Raw genomic sequence first — 21,097 nt, 5'->3', positions numbered from 1 at the left:
TTCTGAATTATTTCTTCTTGTTATTTCAGGGCTGCTCAGTTCAGAATGAGCGCGACTAAAGTAAGCCGATATTTGAAACTCGATTCGTGGCGGACTAACATTCAGGTTAAATTTAAATTTTCAAATAATTTGAAGTTTTTAAAATATTGTCATTTAAATAAATAAACACATAAAACATGATATCTTGTTGTGATTAATTTCCTAGCAATCATTTTTCCCATAAGCAGCTCCTGAAATTTCCACCATACGAAAGCCTTTCAAATAAGGGGTAATTATCATCTGCAGGCATTTGGAATAAGGGGTAATTTTCATCCGCTGAAGCGTTATCAAGCTAAATACCCCTTAAAGGGTAAAGGGGCTGTATCCGGAAAAAGGAGTTCTCCCAGTCTTATTGAATAACGGGTCAAAAGTATTCGTTAAGGGGTAGCCAAAAGTTAGCGTGTGGAAATTTCAGGAGCTGCTTATGGGAAAAATGATTGCTAGGAAATTAATCACAACAAGATATCATGTTTTATGTGTTTATTTATTTAAATGACAATATTTTAAAAACTTCAAATTATTTGAAAATTTAAATTTAACCTGAATGTTAGTCCGCCACGAATCGAGTTTCAAATATCGGCTTACTTTAGTCGCGCTCATTCTGAACTGAGCAGCCCTGAAATAACAAGAAGAAATAATTCAGAAAGGAATCAATATAAATATTCAATGAAATACTTACAATCTTTCTCATCGCTGGCAATTTGCCGGACGAATAGCAACGTTATGCATGTAACAACATCTAAACCTACCCCTTTGAAGCGGACTTAAGCTTTTCGAAATAAGGGGTAATATTGACCCGACAAAATGACCCGTTATTTGACAGATCGTGGAGGTTCTCAATAACGGGTCAATTTTACGCCTTTAAGGGGTAGCCAAAAGTTAGCGTGTGTGTGCAATCGGGCAATCAGCCTGGGTTGCCAGGTGCCCAGATTTGTCTGTAAAACCAAGACTTTTGACCCTTCGTCCAGATATTGGTCAGACACAGATTTTGCCCAGATTTTTGCTGAGAGTGCCCAGATTTTACAGACTTTCAAAATTGACAGAAAAAATCTAAATTAATGTATCAGATTTGATATGTAAGTGGCAGATTAGACTAAAATCTGGCTTGTATTCTTTGGTATGACCAATCAATCATTAATTTTTTTTTTAAATAAGATCGGCATGGTACGGTACGGTACGGTACGGTACGGTACGGTACGGTACGGTACGGTACGGCATGGTAGTTATCAACTCGAAAATAACCCGAACACCATAGCACAAACACTCCCCCCCCCCCCCGCCTCCGCTCACACGGTTCGCCAAATTTAATTTCTTGTTTAAATAGTACCAAATTTGTGATTTTCCTTATGCCCAGACACACACAGACTTTTTTTCAAAATTGCCCAGATTTTTCACCCTCAACACCTGGCATCCCTGCAATCAGCTGACTGGAGAGATGCACGTTAAACGTTGAGACCTCAATTTTTGATAAATAACGCAGCCCTACGCGAGAAATTTTTTGCTCAACCACAACCCTACGCGCGGAATTGTTCGCTCAAGGTTTTAAAAGGGCCTGGGGGTTAACATTGAATGAGTAAAATTTGCTTGCCAAGTAAACTCAAAACGAAGAATTGGGTTACATAACCAAAAATTGAGCTATTTCAATTTAATGTGTACTTAATTGGTAAACAAAACCTCAAAACAAGCTTCAGTGCGGACGAACGGCTTCATTTTCAGCCACAACTAACTATTTAACAAATTAAATTCTTTAAAACCTCTTGCTACACGTATAAAGATGCCGAAATACTACTGTGATTATTGCGATACGTATCTTACGCACGATTCGCCCAGCGTCCGAAAAACTCACTGCACCGGCCGAAAACACAAGGACAACGTTAAATTTTACTACCAAAAGTGGATGGAAGAACAGGCCCAACATTTAATCGATGCCACTACGGCGGCCTTCAAGGCTGGCAAAATTGCACAGAATCCGTTCGCTGCTGGGCCACCAAAGCCGAATATTGCAATTCCCCCGCCAACGATGGGAATGCCACCAAGACCTGGAATGATTCCTGGTATGCCAGCTGGAGCTCCACCCCTTATAATGGGTCCAAATGGTGCTCCCCTAGGTCCTGCCATGGGTCACATGGGAATGCGTCCACCGATGATGATGCCAATGGGTAAACTTGTTTGCCAGTGTTACAATTATTTTAGAGAATTAATTTCATATTTTGTTTTACAATTAGGAATGCCACCGATGGGAATGGGTATGCGACCACCAATGATGAGCGGACCCCCTCCACAAATGAATCCGAAGGCGTGAAAGCTCTGAAGAGAAACATTTTGAATTCGATTGTACCGTAAAATGTACTAATTTAATACATTTATACTGATAATGCAATTCATTGAACTGTTAACTATCGAGAAATCCTTCAAATATGCTGTAACAGTTATGTTTAATCTCCCATGTATTCAGTAAGGATTATTTGCACTAAAGTGAAAACGAAGCGATACTCTTATTTCTTCAGTCCCGATAGGAAATTTAACAGATGCATTTAGTATAGGGTGCCGATTTTGTCTGGCTACGAATCATCCTACCAAATCAATCTATTTAGTTCGCTGTTTAGTTGGGCTACGCTCGTTACGCTTGAACATGAAAAATGTGTAATATTATATTGTCTGATGAGTAACTGCTCCCATCTCCACGGAGGGAGCATGCAAGCGTTTGAAACAATGTGTAAATTTCAACCGAGACGTCAAAAGAAAAGCCTATGTACTAGACTGCCCCAAATTTGTATGGAAAATTCAAAACCTGTGGAATGTTATTTCATCTGTGGTTATACGCTGCAGGCTAAAATTGATCCTAGGCCTAGTACAAGATCTCATGCCAAATTTGGGCCAGATCGGATCACGGAAAGGGGTCGCTCAACAAGCCTGAAGTTTGTATGGGATTTTAAGACATTTTGTTCGGGAGAAACATAAAAAAACCAGTTTTTCATAAATAACTTTGGTTCCCGTCGGCCGATTTCTTTCGACTTTTTCAAAAGTCGAGTCATTTGGGGCACTCTACTATGTACTCTATAAAGGGTACAGGGGCTTTACATGAAAAAGGAGTTAACCAGGTCTTATCTGATAACGGATCAAAAGACACTGGCCCTTATTCTGCGCCACGCGTGTCGTGATGATAGTAGTGTCACCCAAGTCACTCTATGAAGCGTTTGATTTCACATTCGAATAGAAATCTACCGGGAAGTAGAGGATAATAGTTATCCGGCAAATGAGCCATCCTGCAAATGTACTAAAAGTGTTTAGAACAGTGTGCAGCCAATTTAGTACAAGCCAATCGAATGTTTTGGTTGCGTATTGCTTTGCTCTCTTATTCGTAATAGTGAAATTTTGGGGTGTCCATTAAATCCGTCAAAGTTGTTTTTCGGTACAGATTACTCTCGCGTAGTATACAGATTTCAGTGGAAACGTTTCGGATTCAATCCGGAAAGTTCACATCAAACAGATCCTTTTAGGTAGAGCCTGGGTTGGCACGTTTACTGACGTTTTCATCGCAAAACGTCCAGCCGTGCAGCTCGATCGGCTAAGCGGATTTGGCTACCTCATATTATCACGGTTTGCGCTAGCGGATGTAAGTGTCTTTTCCAGTGAATAGATAAATAAAGTGTAAATTTTGTGAATAAACTCAGTGATTCAAGTAGCAGAACAGTTACTTCCGATGAAGAAACTATTGTTCTTTGCTTTGCTGGTTTTTTCGGCGGTTCTCCTTACGGCGGACAACGGTAAGTTTCAATTCATTAGAAGTTCTATCACTTTCACTTCGACGTGGCATTTCGTAACCATAACTTTGGGTTTTTCTATTTCTGGCAGGCTTCCGGTTCAGGGCCAATGCTACCGAGGATGAATTAGACGAGGAATTGGACGTGGAAGTTGAATCCGATGAGGCATCGGTAACCCAAAACGAGGAACCGAAAACAGATGAGGAACCAGAAACGACGAAATCGCCAGATGCTTCTATTTACAAGGCCTCTCTATGTTATGTTACTGGAACTCAACTGGAATTGCCTGCCGGAAATCCTGTCGAATTCCTCGTTGGATTCGCCAATAAGGGAAGTGAAGATATCATAGTAGAAAGCATCGAATCTTTCTTCCGGTATCCCATGGATTTCAGCTACTTCATTCAAAACTTTTCGGCTATTGCCTACAACTGAGACATTAAACCGGGTCGTTTGTCGTTTGCCGGTCGGCCATTCGGATTGAACATTGCGCTCAACTACCGTGACGCCAGCGGAAATCAGTTTTCCGAAGACGTTTCCGATTATCGAAATCGATGAGGGTCTGGATGGGGAAACGTTCTTCCTGCACGTGTTCCTGGCGGCTGTTGTAGTTTTGTTGCTGGTGCTCGGCCAACAATTCCTGGATCGTATGGCAAGCGTAAACGCTCCCCAGCTGCCCGTGGAAACCGGAACCACAAGTACCAAGGATGTGGACTATGAATGGATTCCACAAGAAACACTCAAGAGGATTCGTAAGTTTTTCTTGTTTTTTTTTTTCTTATAGAAACTAGACTTTCTTTCTGGAACATATTTCGATAACCAACTTCAAAATCTTCAATGAACGAAAATTGGAAGTCCTAATACTTAATTGTACTAGCCCACTAACGAAAGTGGTTTGTTTCTTCCAGAAAATTCTCCCAAGGGCGACAAAGTGTCCCCGAAGCAAAGCCCACGACAGCGGAAGGCAAAGCGAGCTGACAGTGCCGATGATTGAATCAACGACTTGGAGAACTCATTGCTTTGAGAAGAGTAGCTATCGTTAACAAAGCATAAAACAGAGACACAAATATGTAGAATGCCCATCACCATCATCAACACAAAAAGCACAATCGGCGTGGAACGATAATTCTGGCATTATTTTCCGGAAAGTCGTTTGACCGAATAGTTAGTTGGCATAACAAATTATAATGAAAAAAATTTGTATTATGCGAAAGGTCACATTATGCTAGATAACCGTTACGTGAAATAACCCTAAAGTCAAAACGGGACGAGCCAGATTATTTCCATCGGCAAACATGAGAGATGAGTCCGGTGCGTGACTGCACTCGTTTTTGTGAAGGACATTTATGAACGATTTAGTCAAAATGAGTTGAAAACATCGGAAACTTCCTATTAGAAACATCCACATAAAACAACGTTGTAGTTTATTTTTGTTGTCATAACGTACCAATTGTCGCAATTTGCAATCATTTTGTTAAGGAAGATTTTTTTGATCTTTATAATCAGAACAAACATGATTTTTGTACTGGTAGGAATGAATCGGAGTTCCGACGCAGCAATCGATTGCAGCAGGAAATTGAGCGGTTCGATGATAGAAGCGCATGAATGGATAGAAATGAGATGCGATTATAGAAATGATCCGGTAAGTAAAATATTCCGATTTGAGGTTCAGCAAGAATAAAATTGTTGTATGTTTCCCTATTGTAGAAAGCTTATCCAATGGATCTCGACTTCTAAGGTCTATCGCACTAGTTTGCCTTGGGTTACCTTATCACCTACACCTTGAAGACGATGCTCTCACTTAGCTGTTTGTGGTAGAAGGATGCAAACGAATAGAAGAGACGATATTGAATCCGGATGAAATCGTCAAATCCGCTCGCTGTTGAACTAAAGATGTAGCCATGCTTGGTGTCAAAATCAAGTAGAAGCCATTGTATGCCAAATATTTACTAGAAGAAATTCATCAGATAATCGACGGCGGAGAGTATCCCGTACAATCAACAGCAGAACAAGAAGAAGAAGAGAGTATCCCAATGGACACATGTCTGTCACTGGGGATGTTTGGCCATCTCTCAGTCGATCTTATGGGTTCCAGTTTTGATAGTAAGCGTTCGATACAGCATTTTAAGGTGCCGAAAGTTGAGTCATGGAAAGATCTTTTTCTAGCTTATGCCGAAATCGAATGACAAGAGTTTTTCAAAAGTTAGTTGAATCTCGAGATGGAATGCTGCGGACGAAAGCTTGTAAAGACGAAGCAACTCATATTACAGGTCCCATTGAAAATGTCCAGGTAAAATGTCGCTGAATGATATTATTTTAAATCCAGCTCGAAATCGAGTAGAGGCAAAGTCTCTTGAGCACCACCACCGGACAAACATTCGGAACATACGACTGGAAGTGCGGAATATAATATGAAATTGAAATTCTTCGATACAAAAATTTACAAATAAAATAAATGTGTTAAATAAGTGTGTTTGTCTGTTTTTTTTTCGGAAAACAAAGTTTAATAAGCTTAAAATACCAAAAAGTGAGCTCGCTATGGTTTTCAATATTTTTATTGTTGTTTGACGATATGCTGTATTGCCATTATTTGATTATTTGATCATTGGATAAAGATAACACGTATGACCAACTCGTTACGGAAAGAGTTAAAAAGGCAATAAAAATGGAATGGTAACTGTACTTACTTCCCTGTATCGTTGAAGGATGAATCATCCTTCGGGATGAAAATCCCGAGAAAAATTAAAAGAATTCCCTGTTTCGTAAGGCTATAGTTTGGATAAGGACTAGTAGAGAGGTGCCACCGGTTACAGTTACGTTGCTTCTAAAATTTATAATGACCTACGTTTGAATGGTCGGTGGCATCATCATCATTTTGATTTTTGAAATCAAGAAAATCATGTAAATTAAACTCGCACCCTTTTCCTTTCCCAAAAGTAGTTTTGATGCTAATAGTTGAGACGCCGCAAGTCTCCTGCTAACAAAGTATAAAGAAATTGATAAAATTGGCACACACATCCTTTAGAAGTGCACGACTTTAATAAACCTATTTGGGAAAAAAGTTATATAAGGTACACCGGGGCAAGTGCAAACGGTTTTCACCATAGTTCAATTTTCACATGTCCTAGAAAAATATGTATATGTTCAAAAATTATCAATTATCGTTCGTTGTATCACTAAAATAGTTCTCAACAAATTCCCATTGGTAGTGAAAAATTAAAAAATGTTGGTAAAAAGTAACGGTGCTTTTGTGAAAAAATTTCAAAATTTGCACTTGCCCCGTTTATGGGGGCAAGTGCAAACGCAATACTTTTTCCAAACTAATTCACAGACGAGTCAGTGTATCGGTCTTAAAATGAATTGAATACATGTTCCGGTACGTTTTATCAACTTTGATTAATATGTTTGCTGTTTTCTCGCATTATTGATAACTTTTTGGAACTCCATTTTTGGTGACTGTTGTTTTAAGCAAAAGACCTTCATTTACTAATGCATTAAGGAATTTCGAACATCCGCTTCAGATACAACACTTTGGATACCCCTTCTGACCATTTTAATATAATGCTGAACCATTTTGGTGATGAATTTTCTGAAATGGCTGATGTTGCATGGCTTAAAGGTGCGTTTGCACTTACCCCGGTAGTGTCGTTTGCACTTGCCCCACAGTGTGGGTTGACAAGAGCGAATATTATTTTCACAAATTCGGGGTGTAATGAAAATTTATCAAAAATTTTCTGCTTTCCTTGAATATCAGTCTCAAACACTCACCTTTTAACGAAAATTCGGATTTGAATGCCTTTTTTTTGTAGCCAAAATATGCAAAACAAAAACACACTGTTCATGTCTAGTACGAACTTGAATTCGTGTGTGATCAAACAGTGCCGTGTTTTAAGTGAAAAATTTAAAGAAAGTTTAGTTTATCTATGTCAGATTGTTTGTTTGGGGCTAAATAACAATTTCTAGAAGAAGAAATATTTTTTACTTTTTTTGTAACAGAGAAAAGACGAACGTTTGCACTTGCCCCGAGTTTGCACTTGCCCCGGTGTACCTTATAATAAGTATATTAATAAAAAAAGAAATATTCTAGGATTCGGCTTGTTTTGTTCGTTGTTTTTTTAACATATTTAATGCCTTTTTTATAGAGATAAACAAGTTATTTCATAAAACGCATAAATAGGTAATACATTTGTCCAGCTTTTTTAAGTCACACACATAAGTCACAAGTATTTTTTTTGCAATATATTTATTTATTTATTTATTTTTTTAATTTCTTTATTCGAAACGGCTTATACCTTGAGGCTTCAAGGAGCCAAACTCGTTTTGTATGTTCACAATTGTTTGCTTAGGTCTACAACACTATTTTTTTTTATCAATATAGGGATTCGCTTCACGTAATTTTCCATCCGGCGAAATTTTCATTTTCGAGTAAGTACAACCACTGGTACAACTTTATTTATGGTAGGGTTCAACAACCTCAATTATACGACAATAGATAAGTACAATTGGTCAGCAGTAGGTGTTGGGTGACACTTGGCTTGAAGCTTGAAGTGTCCGGGAAAGCTGAAAAAAATTAAGTCTTATTTTTATTTTCCGAAAAAAAAAAATCTATATAGATATATAAAAATGAATGTTTGTCTGTCTGTCTGATTGTTCTCTATAGACTAGAAAACTACTGTTCCGATCAACGTGAAATTGGGTGTATGAGAGTATTCGGGGTAGGAGATGGTTTCAACAATACTTTCAAATCAGGAAGGGCTTCCATACAAAATTAACATAAAATATGGAACACCCATACCATTTTTAAGCATATTCCATAAAATTTCGTGGCAAATCAAATTTTTGCAGCATGAATCTATTTGTTGTCTTTTTGGACAAATTTTGACATATTCTGATGATTCATTGTATTGAAACCCCTTTGCCACTGTTAAAATGAGGGAGCTCCCATATACATTCAATATAATAGGTGATAGAATCCCATTAATTTTCAAACTATTTCCACCAAATTTGGCACACATCAAACTTTATAGTTTAAACATCATAAGGCGTTTCCCTGTATTTAAAAGGGACTTCTATACAAATTAATCAAACATATGAAAAAAATCCTTATATAAATTTCAATCCTTATATAAATTTCAGGATATTTTCATTAAAATTCGATGCAAATAAATTTTCTCATTCCGGAGATCGTACAAAATCAGATTCCGGAAGTTAAATTGAATTATTTGGTACAAAAATTAAAATCAACATTCCTATTTACCAGAAACGAAAATTCAGATTTAACTAAAAAACTGACTAAATCGTGTTTCAACTGTCAAGACAGCAACCGTTTTGCAGAAAATCTTCTGTGGAAAGGGAATGTAGTCAGAAGCGCTCTTGATGATTTTCAATCATTTTTGTTAACAATGAGCGTTACTATTTTAAAGGGTAATTTTATACGAGACATTTCCTTCTTCCTTGTTTGCAGCCGATCGAAAAAATTTACAGTATCGTTCATAATTGTATAGAAATTGGAAGCACGCGCACTGTCACTCCGACTTTGAACATCCATAAATTTTCACTCTGATGATATTTCTTGATCAAATTTTCTGCGTAAGATAGATCAACTATCACGCTATTTTAAAATTTGTGCGGCCTGAGATACAGTAGTTCTACAAAAATCGGACGTTTTGGACTTTCGCCATTCAAATTGCAATATCTCAGGAAATACGCAACATTTTTTACTGAAATTTTGCAGGGTGGTTGTTGGAATATTGAGTAAGCATTGAGTTTCTGAGATATTGCAATTTGAATGGCAAAAGTCCAAAAAGTCCGATTTTTGTAGAACTACTATATCTCAGGCCAAACAAACTTTAGAAAGCTCAAATTTTGTGATATAATAGTGTGATAGTTGATCAATCTTACAGAGTAAAAAGTTATGGATGTTCAAAGTCGAAATGACAGTGCGCGTGCTTCCAATTTCTATACAATTATTAACGGTACTGTAGTTCGGAATGCGGATGCTCAGCACTGGTGAAAAAAAAAATGACTCTAAGAAACTTCGGACTGCTCACCCTAACTTTCTAGATTTAGACTGGTGCTTTAAAAAGGCGGCTTGGTAGCTCGCGTACAATCATGCGGATGACTCGACGTTTGCCTCCGTCATCCTTGCTGTGCCGCCGATTCCATTTTCTCGCGAACCTGCAGTGAATGTTGGAGGTTTTTGACTTTAGACTAAAATTTATGTTTCCGTTAGAACTTACCTCGAACTTCTGCCCTATCAAAGTTCCTCCTGATTGAAATACCTTGACCAAAGTCTTTTGGACGCGTCAGTGCGATCGAATTGGGAAGGCAAAGCCGACTGTTGAGGAATCCTGGGAGATTTTTTGTGGTGAACAAAAAGGTCTGGCATCCGCATCCTACGAATTTATTGTGGTCACACATTATCGTCCAGCGCATGACGGAAGTGAGTAAACGGGGCGGCGAACAATGTTAGATCCAACAACGTCGACGTTTAATTGAAGGAGTTCATAAAATCTAGAAATTTCCGTCGACTGTTGATGAATCGTTAATCCTGTCCTGCTAACAGGACAACAGAAGCCGATTCCGCCGCTGGAAAAGTTAGAAAAAAAAATGTTAGTAACATCCCTTTAACTTGAATTTCTTAAATTTTAAAGCATAACAAATCAGCTACTAACCTGATCTGAAGTTGATCTGTTCTTCCCTCTGCCTAAGGGCCATTTTTCGCCTTAGCTACAGCCGCTGCTTCTGAAAAAGGTTCGACCGGGACGAATCCAATCGATTGATTTGAGTTGAATCAGATTTCTCGATTTTTGATGTAATTGAGGAAAGTTTTCTGCCAGGCGATGCAGGATGACACAGATCTGTACTAAAAAGATCATAACAAAGCTCTCACGCTAACACTGGCTTGACGTATGATTGAACATTTTAAACTTATATTTTTGCATTATATTATGGCGCCGGATAACTAAATTCATGCCATCCTGCAAATGTTCCAAAATAATTTAGTACAGATCCATGCCATCCTGCAACCGAACGGTGCCATTCTCAAGGGATGTCTATACATAGGCTGAGTTCTCTGCAGGATGGCATGGATCTGTACTAAATAATTTTTCGTTTTCCGTCGTTTGTTTTGATTTTGATATTCATCTTGCTTTCGGTAATGCCTGTGCGGCGAATTCGGTTAAAATTTTAGAAAATCATTTGCTCAACGCTAATTTTCGTCGGGACAGAAGTGTGGAGTGCATTTAGGTCTCGGTCACAGGAAGAATTACGGAAAGATTTAGATACCCGAATGTTTTGTATTGTGTGATTGTTTGCCGGTTCGAAATTCGTTGGGGTATCGTTTTAGTTAAACATGAATCCGTCGGAAGTGATGTTGTAAGTTTACTCGAACGTCCATTGATCGTTTTTTCCGGGATTTTGCTAGTGATATAAGATAATTGTCGCGAATTGCTTCGGTTCGGCTCATGATGACCGGTGAATATTACCCCCCTGGAAGAGTGATCAATAGATGGTTTGCTGAAGAAGCAATTCTACAAGTCGCAAGAGGGGCAAGCGAGAGCGGAAGTGGGAAAAGCCTTGTACTTGTTGCAGGATAATCCGGATGCGTTGTCCAAGTGCAGTTAACATCCCAGCCTCAGGTCTCTCAGCCTACAAGGTTTGGTAATGCAGACAATGATGGCTTCGAATGGTGAAACTTACCAGGGGCCTCGGTTGGAGCACTGCAATTTCTAGCTAGAACGTTGTCTATGGGGAAAACAATTTTTGCTATAATATTAGCTACATGGAGGATGCCCAGCACGGGCTTTCATACGCTTGATGGACCTGCTTCGAAATTGTTTTGAAGTTGATTGGGCGGAACCTCAGCATATGATCCCGATTAACTGGCGACCGGCGGGTGATTGTTTTTTCGATCGAGAGAAAATGCTTGGCTGCAAAGTGTTCCATTGGCGTTGGCTTCAGTTAACATTTTAAGGTAATGTAACATTTTCAACGATCATATTTGTTGTTTAAAAGTAAAATTAAAAACTAACTTAGTAAATCTTATAAATTTTTACTCCGTTGATTAGCAGTCAACTGTTCGGGAAAGTAAGGCATCTTAAGTAGCTGCTCGTTTGAATCAGCTCTTTTAGTTTTGGCTGCTACAATAAAAATGTGCCTGGACTCGTGAGATGCTGCTACCCACTAATCTGACCTAATCGAATCGTTTTCGAGAATACAGAATTAAACTTGAATATCATTTTTCGACAACTTTCTATAGCTTCAACTTTTCTCTTCCGATCGCAAGCGAAAATCAGTCTTTGCCCTTTTTCAGCCACTGTCACTTACGTCCGTCCAGGGAGGTCAGCTGAAGGGATTTTCGAATCTGTGCTCACTGGTTTTAACATTTCCCCGACCCTGTTTCCTAGACAGATTTACCAATTGCCTCAATCTCTATGTCTGCGAGTATAGCCACAGGTCGCCGAAACAGTCCACAGGAAGTGCGAACCACCGCCTGTGGAACACGGCCGTCTTTTCCAACGATGACTTCAGCTACTTGTCCACGGACCCATCCGTTGCTGTTTTGATCATCCGTGATATACACTAAACCGCCTGGCTTCAGCGTTCACGTTCAACGACGGCATATATTCCTTTAGCCACCGCTTCCATAGTTCATCGGCGATGCACTGGAACCTCTGGTAAGTGCTTCGAAGTGCCTCTGCTAGACTTGTTAGCGCTATGCAAAGATCCTTCAGTTCGGTTACCATGCCACGCAAAAAATGGTTCGGCGTAAGCGCCTCAGCAATAACGGTCTTAGTGTGTTTCATCGCTCATTCGGTGTTCCGCATTCAGGTTTCCATAGTCGTCTTGACCGTTCGTACCATCCGCTCCCATATACCCCCCATATGGGGTGCAAAAGGTGGATTGAAGCGTTAGTGAACACGATAGCGCAGTCTGTTCCGATTCGACGAATCTGCTCTTGAAGTTCCTTTCAGGTTGGCCGTTGTCAAAGAAGATAACAATATGAGGGCCTCTGCGCAGCACGAATCTCCGAATTGCCGTGATACACGAATCACAACTTGTGTGTGTGTGCCACTTCCAGGTGCACTGCACGGACCGCCAGGCGCGTGAAAAGTTCAATCCACCGTTTCTCGACACGACATCCCACGATTACTTCAAACGGTCCAAAATAGTCGACTCCCACATGACTGAAGCGGCTCAGGAAAGGCGTGCGATACGTGCGGTCGGCTCCTTTTTACTTTGCACCATTGGCAATTATCCATCGACCGCTACACACAGCTCCTCAGCTTAGGGATATAAAAGCGTTGCCGAACTTCGTTAAACGTGGTCTCCCGGTTAGCGTGTGCAAAACGCCGATGATAATCAGCTAGCAGTAGACTAGTGATTTCGTGGGCGCTTGGTAGGATGATGGAGAATTTCGTATCGTATGGAATGAATTCTGCAGATTTTGTCCTGCCGTTCATTCGCAACACGTCACAATCGTCCAGGAACGGCCTACGATGATAGATGACACTGTGTTTCTCGATCGGAAGACGTCACGGATCACCAATCTCTTCAATCGTTCGGTGGCGTCCGGAATAACCTCGACAGTTGGAGATAAATCTGTAAACGCAACAGATCCCAACAGACTGACATCGATGATAGGTTCGTTCGTCTTGAAAGTGTGGGACATGTGGCACGCTCGAAGCTCGATTGTGGTGTTTGGTATTGGTGTTTTCTGCGTCGGCCACCTCTCTTCTGGTTGCTGGAGAAACTCCCGTTGAACCAGGTGCAGTCGTGGCAATCAAGACATCGTTTGCTACTTCTGCGGGGAATCTGGTTATCGAAAACGAGATTGTGCGGCGTGGCTCAAAACTAAGAAGAACGGCACGCACAAAAATCGAGCGAAGTTGTTTTCCGAGGCAACTACCTAAGGGTCCGGCGCCGATTGACCGACGCATAGGGCTGAGATAAAAAATCTCCACTGCTGGCGATCCGGAGCCAGCGTCTTCACTTGCTGCCAGCTAAGGTTCTCGTCAACTGTGCGGATTTCAGTGGCTAGACTTCGCCGCCACGAGCTTCTAGGCCTGCCTCTTCTTCGATGCCCATCTGGATTCCAGTCAAGCGCCTCTCTGCAAATCTCGTTTTCACCTCTTCGCAGTGTGTGCCCAATCCATTTCACTTACGTTCCCGAATCTCGATTTCTAGCGCCTTTTGATGACACCGGCGATGAAGTTCAACGTTTGAGATCCAGTTGCCAGGCCACCAAGCGCGGATGATGTTCCGCATGATGTTTCGGAGACTCGCAAACAAAAATCGGGCTTTTCTGATCCGGGTTTCGATGTCCTTCTTGGTACCACCATCAGGCGTAATCTGGCTACCAAGATACTGGAAGCACTCCACTGTCTCAACCTGTTGTCCAGTTATCACGAAATTGGAACGATTTTCTGTATTGACTTCCATCGACTTGGTCTTTCCGACATTGATTTTGAGACTTCCATTTTTGCCGCCTGTGGACCTGACACGACAGCAGATAACGTCGTACGGAGGATGTAACAATTAAATATTATACTTGGTTTATTCTGTGCTTAAGCCAATTCGGAATAAATCTAGAGTTTGTTTTGATTAGGTCGTAAGAACCAATGTAAACAAAATTGCGTTATTGGCTGCAAACGATTGATAAACATGTATTCTATGTTCGGTGAAAACTTGATTTTAATTGATTAATTGATAAATTTAAGAAAATGCTTTAAATTTTGGACGTATAATAGCTTTCATTTTTCTGAGTGCATTTTGGTTTTTGCGACTTTTTGCGTCACCCTGCATTGCCGTGCATGCAAAACGACGCAAAATATCAATTCGATAAGTTGGTTTTTGCGTCGTTGTGCATTCGTCGTGAATAGTGCTGTAAAATATTACTAAAGTTTACGTAAAAAATGCAACATATTGAGAATAACTGTCTACGGGAGTGATTCGAGTTGTAGGGTGAGTACAATAAGATTTACTTTAGACCGTGCTGGAAAAAAGTTTTTGTTTTCATTACAGAGTCAGCCGGAATATCTGAAAATGATGAATACCATTCCGAAAACCTTGGACAGTCACGAGTGGGGACCAGAACAAACGTGTGATATCCTAGGTGACCACACACAAAACTTTCGAGGCTCCACTTAGCAAAAATACTGTGTTACTTTCGATTAGCAAAAAGAGTTGTTTTACTAACGCGATAGCAAAATAATTATTTTGCTTGGTTCTAGTAAAAAATCAGCCTACCTAGCCGCTTCGTTTAGACAGCAGCCGCCGGCTTCGAGAAAAAAATAGTTCGACGCGAATCAGTGCTTTTGAACAAATTAGATGCTGGCGGAACCTGCAAAGACTGGGCTGACAACGACGGAATGGAAGCCAGGTCGACATCGCTGCATGTGATGGACAATTGGATGAAGATTGACACCGGGAGCAGACAGGTAAGAACCGATTTCGCCAATGGAAAGTCCGGATTTGAATTTGAAAAATTCATTGGTTTTTTTTCTACAGGTTGCTGCTGCCATCAGGATGACCGACTTAAGAAGTAAGCCGATCTGGCCTCATCTGTTTTCTGCTCGGCGGATGGTCCAGTTACTGCGGTCAAGTGCTGTTTTGTTTCTCAAGTGCAGAAAGTGTAGTGAAATTTGAAAAATAATTTGTCAAATAAAAAAGTGAAAATAACATTTGGTTTTCTTTTAAACAGATATTTCTCCCGAATTTCCAACGAAAAAATAAAAAATATTGAATTTCAAATCCAATAAGATCTTTTCTACCGGTTTTTGCTAAAAAAAGTGAGCAAAAATTGCGGCGGCTAATTTTTTCTCCCGTTTGCTAAAATTTCAGCTCGAAAAATTTGCTAAAATGATTGCTAAGTTTCTAGCTGGTCAAATTTGAGCAAAATTTTGCTAATTTCCGGCCTCGAAAATTTTGTGTGCAAGGTGATTGAAAGTCCTATTAAGTAACAACTCAGGATGCTCTTGGGCGATAAGTTTCGCATGCAGTTCGATCAGACTGTGGTGTTTATACATTTCCTTAAGTAACTGAGAACAATTAAGCGGATTTTTAGGTTAGTGAAACAAGCTTTTGCAATAATACTTATCGTTTGGTAAAACGCGGTATGCGCCAAATCGAAAATGCTTTAGGTCGTAAGTACGTTTTCACTATCGAAGACTTAACTTACAGGAAATTTAAGTACATCGGAATGCTTTCCGCCCATTCTTATGTTGGATTTCAATTTCTCAGACGAATTCAGCCAACATTCACAAAGTGAGATTTTAAAACTTGTTTCGTAATTTCAATAGCGATTTTCTCAAAACACGTCAGGTGGTTCATACGACCTAATCAAAACAAACTCTAGAAATGTTCAAAACATTGCAAATCATAATCGACGCAAATTACTCTCAGTGCAGTAAATTGGGTAAACGAGAAAACCCAATAAAAGTGGGGTAAACAAATTCCGAAACACCGTGTACCCATATTGCCAACATCGAGAAAACAAAAAACAAAGCCAGACGCTAGCGATCGAAGAAAAAAAACCGCAAAGTTCCGGGAGCGTTGTTAACCGTGCGAGTCGGAAAAAGTGACGCCGCGAACGATTTTGTCCTGCGGTCGGAAACAAACGGCAAAAAAAACCGAGAAAGGAGCAGGATTTAACAAACGGCAGTTCTGGTGAGTGCTGAAAGAAATTTAACCCGCAAGTTTGCACGCAAAGTACGAAAACAACAAAAAATTGATTTCACGTTTCCTTCACGCTATTAGCGGTCAGGCAATTGTGGCCACGAGCCAGTGCGAAACAAAAAGAAAAGAGACCGGAATCAGGAAAACAGCAAAAAAGCCCCAAAGAAGGGTAAGAGCAAGATGCTCTGAATTATGTTGAGCTTTTCCTAACGGCAAACGGCCATAGGGCTCTTTTTTCTTTTTCCTTCTCGACTAGCGTTCTGGCAAAGGGCACGGTGAACGGACGAAACCTGGATCCAGACAGAAGAATTTTCCACATCCGGGGGAAATCTCTCCGGAAGCGGCTGGAACCGGAGGTCCGGTCACACAGGAGTCGTCGGAAAGAACGAGGGGAGTCAAGGTCAACCGGCTTCCACGTGGTTCCAGAAACTTCGCTTCTCTGGCCGAAAGTTTGTGTGCGTCGAGTAGATCCGTCGACAGAGCACTTGGCACCCGCCGGGTGGAGTGCTGAATCGATATCAGGCAGGCAGCGGGAGCAGTCCCGTTCCGGAAGAATCGGCATCGTGTGGGAAAGGCCAGTGGTGACCAGCACGACATCTGGTGGCCAGAATCCACAAAGTTCATCGGGCGAGGCAATCGCGACACCTGGTGGCGGGTTTCGAAGACTCGTGGCGATTCAAGCAGCAACAGCGATAGACGGTCGCTTGCTCCGTGAGCCACCGGGGTGTGTTAGCCGGTTCCTGGAAGCGCATTTCCTGGTGGCGAGCGTGATGTTTGGTCCAAGGATGACAGCAGGGCAGCAGGAGATCGACGCGCAGGAAAACTCTGGGTCAGCGAGCCATCCACCGAGCGCGACAAAATGCAGTTTTTGCACGTAAGTCGAAAATTATAACTTGATGCTTTGTTTACCCACCCACAATTATTTCGACCATGGGCCATTGGAGCCAAAATAAAATGATTTGCTAAAGGCAATGTTACAAAATGAACATTAAAATCTTATGTTTTCGTGATGTCATTCGGAAATAACCACAAGTTCCCCTGTTGGCTAAATTTATTGAGCTAGCCGGAGCCAAAGAGGAAGAAACAACCTTCTTCTTCTTTGTGATGCCAACCTCTTCTTACAACGGCAGTCCGCGAACGGTGTAGGATGACTACATCGACGGGGAGCATCTGAGTAGTGTGCGTCCGATCCCTTGATCGAAGCTACAAAGATAAGGCAACATCTTCTGCGTAGCGGAGGTCAGGGGTGCGCCGCGAACGTTTGTAGGATACCCCAATGTCGGGGGGTATCCGAGTAGTGCCGCTTCCTAAGAGGGAAACTGCGGGGATAAGACTTTACCTTCCTCGTAGCGGATCTCGAGGGAAGAGGGTTAACCACTGTCGGGGGATACCCACGGGTAGAGAGGCTCTCGATGCCGGGCGAGCCTCTCGAATCGGTGTAGGATGTCGTCACCGTCGGGAAACATCCGAGTCGTAGCGTTCCAAATCCCGTACGTGTGCCGTGACAGGCGCGAGTTCAGGACAAGCTGCTCTCGATCTGGCACACAACGGGCAGGAAAATCCGCGGGCCAAAAATCCTAGGGTTGCCAGCCAAGGGGTTAAAGAAGACCAGACATCGGTCGGAGTAGACTGACCCCATCGACGGAGGGCTGTCGAGTAGAGTGCGTCCGACCCCTCGGTTTGAAGCTACAAAGATAAGACAATACCTTCTGCGTAGCGGATGCCGTGGGTGCGCTGCGTTCGTGCGTAGGATGCTCCACCTTCGGGGAGTATCTGAGTAGGGCGGTTCTCAACGACAGAAGCTGCGGGGATAAGACTTGACCTTCTTCGCAGTGGAAATCGTTGGGAAAGGGTTATTCCACGTTCGGGGAATATCCACGGGTATAGTGGCTCTCGACGCCGGGTGAGCCATTCGAGTCGGAGTAGGATGACGTCTTCGTCGGGAATCATCCGAGTCTAGGATAAGCTGCTCTCGATCAGGCACACGACGGGCAAGGTAGCAAACCTCGAACCCTTAAGATAAGAGGTCGGGCCTCGAGTCGTTAGAGGAGAGGTCAGGCCTCAAACCTTAAGGTGGAGAGTTTTGTGTGGTTAACCCCGAGTCTTTATGATGAGGGTCGGGTCTCGAGTCGTAAGAGGAGGGATCAGGCCCCCTTATCTTTTTTTTTTACAAGATGGAAATTTGACTTCAAACCATAACAGCCGGGTGTTTGCTGCCGTGTGTGGGTTCGTCCCACTAAAACCACCTTGGGCTTCGTGTGCCAGATGTGCCCCTTGGTTTCACCCTATGATACTACATCAAGGGGTAGGCTGTGCTCATGCACTTATACATCTCACCCCTTTTCCTCTTTCTCAATTTTTCCTCAATTTCTCCTTGATTATCGTTCTGCTTTATCCTTTTTCTCCTTTTCTTCTTCTCCTTTTCCTCTATCGCCAACTTCAGACTGGTACGGAAGACCCCGAAACGTGTGCCGGTTAGGTAACGCTTTCATAATAACTCACGCCCGTCACAGCATCCACTATCCCGGGGACCTCGAAACGTGTGCCGGTTAGGTAACGCTTTCGAAGTAACTCGCGCCCGTCACAGCAACCACTTCCGCAGGATTTCTAACCACCAAGGCATGGCCAATTGAGAAACTACCAAGCTAGAATCCCGACACGACCACCCCGAATGGTATCTCCGCTTCCTTTTGCTGCAGGAAAGATCGTAGCTGAATACGTGAGACCTTTTAAGTCCCACCACACGTATGAGTCCAGATTAGGGTTATACCGCGCCCTAAGATCGCGTTGCTTTTGAATTGAAGTGTCATACGAGGCCCAAGACCTTTCATTAGCTCGTTCAATTTGGTTGACTATCTCGCTCTCTCCGTTCATCATCTTTCCTGATCCTTATCAGATCGCGCATGATTTCGTCGACTATAGCACGCCATGACTGTTCGTCGCGACACATTTCACACACTATGTTTTCAGCGTTCAAATTTTGAAGTTGTTGACGCCTTGAATTGAACCTGGGGCAGACAAAGATAGCATGTTCTGCCGATTCCTCCGTCTCTACGCATTCCGGGCAATAAGGCGAGCTGATAAGCTTAAACCGATAAAGGTATTGCTTAAAACACCCATGACCCGAAAGGAACTGCGTCAGGTAGAAGTTGACCTCTCCATACTTCCGATTTACCCAGTCTGAAAGTCTCGGGATTAGCCTATGCGTCCATCTTGCGTTGTTCGATGCGTCCCATTGCTCGTGCCACTTGAGCATTGACGCTGCTCGTTGAATATTACGCACTTCTCTAACAGCTCTTGCTTTGTAACATTCCATATCCTCCGCCAGAGTTATGTCGATGGGAACCATGCCCGCGATGACAAAAGCTGTACGCACAGGAAACTCGCATGGCTATCAACCGATGTGTGCTCCGTAATTTGGATCTGTTGCGCTCTACCTCTATCGCGGAGCTCCAGGCCGCTCCTCCGTATCGTAGTTTCGACAGTGCTACGCTCGCAAGGAGACGTCTCTTGCTATTCTTTGAACCATGGCAGTTCGGCATAATCCAGGCCAATGAATCTATGACTTTCGATGCACTTTCGCAACAGTATTTGACATGCGCACCAAAACTTAAGCGATGGTCGACCATTACTCCAAGGTATTTCAGCTGCTGTTTCGAAGATGTCGTCGAAGCTCAACTCCCTCCATCCAGATGCCAACCCTTTCTACGGACACCGTTGCAAGGTCTTCTACCTCCTCGATTGTTTCGCCGGTAATCATGAGCACGATATCGTCAGCAAATCCGACTATCTGCACACCTGCTGGTAGTTTCAGCGTTAACACCTCATTATACATGGCATTCCAAAGCACAGGTCCGAGTATGGAACCCTGTGGAACACCCGCTGTTAGGGCAGTAGATCGTATCCCAGTTTCGGTTTCGTACGTCAGGATTCGATTTTCGAAGAAGCTTCCTATTATCCTGCAGAGAGTATTGGGAACAAGCATCCTGTGAAGCGCTTTGGCAATCGCTTCCCAGCTGGCATTGTTGAAGGCATTCTTAACGTCGATCGTCACAATGGCGCAGTGACGAACACCTGTCCGCTTCTTTTTATACGCGCGCTTCGCGTACTCTGTCACCATACGGATGGCGTCCACCGTAGATCTCCCTTTCCGAAAACCGAACTGTCTGTCCGACAGTCCACTTCCGCCTTCGGTGTTGATAATAAGTCTGTTAAATATTATCCTCTCCAGTAGCTTACCAAGGGTGTCCAGCAGACAGATGGGTCTATATGATGATGGATGCCCTGGGGGTTTCCCAGGTTTCGGTAGTAGCCCCAACTTCGCCGTTTTCCACGAATTGGGAGAAGATCCCTCGTCGAGACACTTTTGTAGCACCACTCTGAAGGTATCCGGAATGGTCTGTACCGCCACCTTCAGCACTGCATTTGGGATTCCGTCCGGACCAGGGGCCTTATTCACCGCAAGTTTCTTAGCGACAGGCCCCCTTATCAACAAGAGGAGGGGTACAAGTGGTCACCTGGAGTCATTGCGAGGAGAGGTCAGACTTCCAGTCGTTAGAGGAGAAATCGGGCCTTGAATCGTGCAGAGGAGAGGTATCCTCAAGTCGATGCGAGGAGGG

The 21,097-nt window shown here is 42.4% G+C and overlaps 1 protein-coding gene, 1 long non-coding RNA gene and 1 pseudogene across 2 annotated transcripts; 2 read left to right on the top strand and 1 right to left on the bottom strand.

The window, feature by feature from the left end:
- Positions 1-1,680: 1,680 nt before the first annotated feature.
- LOC129739053 (U1 small nuclear ribonucleoprotein C-like) lies at positions 1,681-2,419 on the top strand. The gene is made up of 2 exons (XM_055730427.1): positions 1,681-2,198; positions 2,265-2,419. Exons 1-2 carry the CDS (start codon positions 1,814-1,816, stop codon positions 2,339-2,341), a joined length of 462 nt encoding a protein of 153 aa, XP_055586402.1. The 5' UTR covers positions 1,681-1,813; the 3' UTR covers positions 2,342-2,419.
- Positions 2,420-3,289: 870 nt separating this feature from the next.
- On the top strand, positions 3,290-5,929 carry LOC129738803 (translocon-associated protein subunit alpha-like; annotated as a pseudogene).
- Positions 5,930-8,081: 2,152 nt separating this feature from the next.
- Positions 8,082-10,738, bottom strand: LOC129738563 (uncharacterized). The gene is made up of 4 exons (XR_008735552.1): positions 10,475-10,738; positions 10,040-10,388; positions 9,851-9,977; positions 8,082-8,360 (listed from the first exon to the last, which is right to left on the bottom strand). It is a non-coding gene; the product is annotated as an uncharacterized LOC129738563 (long non-coding RNA).
- Between the last annotated feature and the right edge of the window lie 10,359 nt (positions 10,739-21,097).

Source organism: Uranotaenia lowii, chromosome 1 (genome assembly GCF_029784155.1).
Source record: "Uranotaenia lowii strain MFRU-FL chromosome 1, ASM2978415v1, whole genome shotgun sequence".
In the NCBI taxonomy this organism is placed as follows: Eukaryota; Metazoa; Arthropoda; class Insecta; order Diptera; family Culicidae; genus Uranotaenia; species Uranotaenia lowii.
This window is presented reverse-complemented; position numbering and strand designations above follow the sequence as displayed.